Source organism: Vigna radiata, chromosome 2 (genome assembly GCF_000741045.1).
Source record: "Vigna radiata var. radiata cultivar VC1973A chromosome 2, Vradiata_ver6, whole genome shotgun sequence".
NCBI classification, from domain to species: domain Eukaryota; kingdom Viridiplantae; phylum Streptophyta; class Magnoliopsida; order Fabales; family Fabaceae; genus Vigna; species Vigna radiata.
In genome coordinates this window covers 21,793,831-21,795,739 of record NC_028352.1, presented here as the reverse complement: position 1 = coordinate 21,795,739, position 1,909 = coordinate 21,793,831, and the positions used below count along the sequence as shown (strand labels likewise).

Genomic DNA, 1,909 nt, shown 5'->3' with positions numbered 1-1,909 from the left:
GACTCCAAACACATTAAAACAAAAAAGAATACGAATTGTTGCATTAATGCTTTAAGGTAATTATATATAAAAGAACAAAAAGTACGATGTCCTAAATAATGACACATATCAACCAAAATGAAAAGCTTTAGAAATTATATTGTGATTGATTAATGCTTTTTCTCCTGTGAGAAACGTGATTGAGGCAAAAAGGAAAACATCGTTGACACCATTTGTTTGAACAAGGTTTTGGCAGTATAAATAGGTTGGTTCTAGTTCTCTTACACTCACAAGAAAGCTATAACAGAAAGCAATGGCGTCTCAAAGACTAGCTTTGATCACACTTCTCTTAACCCTTTCCACTCTCTCTTCCTCACGCCCTGACAAAGGTGGCATCGCCGTGTACTGGGGGCAAAACCTTAACGAAGGCACATTGACAACCACATGTGACAATCGTAACTATGAAATTGTGCTCCTCGCTTTCCTCACCCAATACGGTGCAGGGAGAACCCCAGCTTGGAACTTCGCCGGTCACTGCGACAATGGTGCCTGGAAACATTGCACTGAACTAGAGTCCGAAATAAAATACTGCCAGGTACAGTTCAGAAAATATTACTTCCCCAGTCTCAAATCATGTTCAAACCACCGTGCTCCTTTCAATTGTTTATGTTTTGTGTATTGATTACAGGGGAAAGGCAAAAAACTGCTCCTTTCAATTGGAGGAGACAGTCCGAACTACTCACTAAGCTCGCCGGAGGATGCAAAGGAGGTGGCCAACTACATCTACACCAACTTCCTAAGCGGCAATTACGGTCCACTGGGAAGCGTCACGCTGGACGGCGTCGACTTCGACATCGAAAGGACGGAGGATTACTGGGACAACCTTGCAAGGGAACTCGACTACTTCCGACAAACGACAGGGCGTTACTTTTACTTGTCGGCAGCCCCTCAGTGCCCTACAGACCCAATCTACTATCTCGGCAAAGCCATCGCCACCCAACTCTTTGATTACATCTTCGTTCAGTTCTACAACAACCCTAGTTGCTCCATCCGAAGTGGCATCCCCGCTATCTTGAACTCCTGGGACAGGTGGGTGAGCTTGGTCGCCTCCAACAACTCGCTCTTCGTGGGCGTGCCAGCAGCGCCCAGCGCCGGCGATGGTTATATTTCGCCGGAGGACCTCAACACCAAGGTGCTTCCGCACGCGAAGCAAGCCCCCAACTACGGGGGAGTGATGCTGTGGGATAGATACCGCGATCTTCAGAACGGTTACAGTAATAGAATACTGCCCAATGTGATTAAATCTAAGTTGCAGGTGTCTGTGGCGTCCGTTTCCGACGCAATTTACCGGTGCGTGTCTAAGGCGTTGAACCGCGTCTTAGATTACTAGGTAGTTGAAAGGTACAACAACTACCTTAGACATGTATTATGTACGGAATAAATAACATGTCAGCTTCTTTTCCCCTTACCTGAAGTCATGCTCCTGTCTGCTTGGTCTGTCTTGGGTCGCAAGTAACGAAATGATTGTTGGTTGGTAGGACTTGAAATAATAACTCTGTTAAGAAAAATTTACTAAGGAGATGGATTTATTTACAAATTACTAAAATCCACAAATTTTTAAAAGTAGTGTGTTCGGTAAAATAATATAGATTATATAATTATATTAAAATAATAAATGTAGAAAATTTAAAAAACAAAGACGATATGTGACCATATTTCTATTAATTACTAATTTATAAATATAATTAAGCGGAAGTCATATATGAGGTAAATGACTTCAGTGTTTTTGTTAATTTTTCCCTTTTATCTTTTTCTCTCAAATCATCTTCCATCATAAACTAAAGTTTTTGCCCATTTGTCACGTGTAACTAGGATTGAACACATTCGGTGTAAAATGTCCTATGAATCCATTGACACTGAAAAAGTAAAA

At 41.7% G+C, this 1,909-nt stretch overlaps 1 protein-coding gene across 1 annotated transcript; it reads left to right on the top strand.

Moving 5' to 3' along the window:
• The first annotated feature begins 277 nt into the window (after positions 1 to 277).
• LOC106755795 (hevamine-A-like) lies at positions 278 to 1,428 on the top strand. The gene is made up of 2 exons (XM_014638009.2): positions 278 to 574; positions 668 to 1,428. The coding sequence occupies exons 1-2, from the start codon at positions 293 to 295 to the stop codon at positions 1,367 to 1,369; spliced, it is 984 nt and encodes a 327-aa protein (XP_014493495.1). The 5' UTR covers positions 278 to 292; the 3' UTR covers positions 1,370 to 1,428.
• Positions 1,429 to 1,909: the final 481 nt, after the last annotated feature.

Bases quoted from the DNA above. Each gene is read 5' to 3' on its own strand.
- LOC106755795 (XM_014638009.2), top strand. From the start codon at position 293: ATGGCGTCTCAAAGACTAGCTTTGATCACACTTCTCTTAACCCTTTCC. The intron at 575-667 runs GTACAGTTCAGA...TATTGATTACAG, and splicing joins CCGAAATAAAATACTGCCAG to GGGAAAGGCAAAAAACTGCT.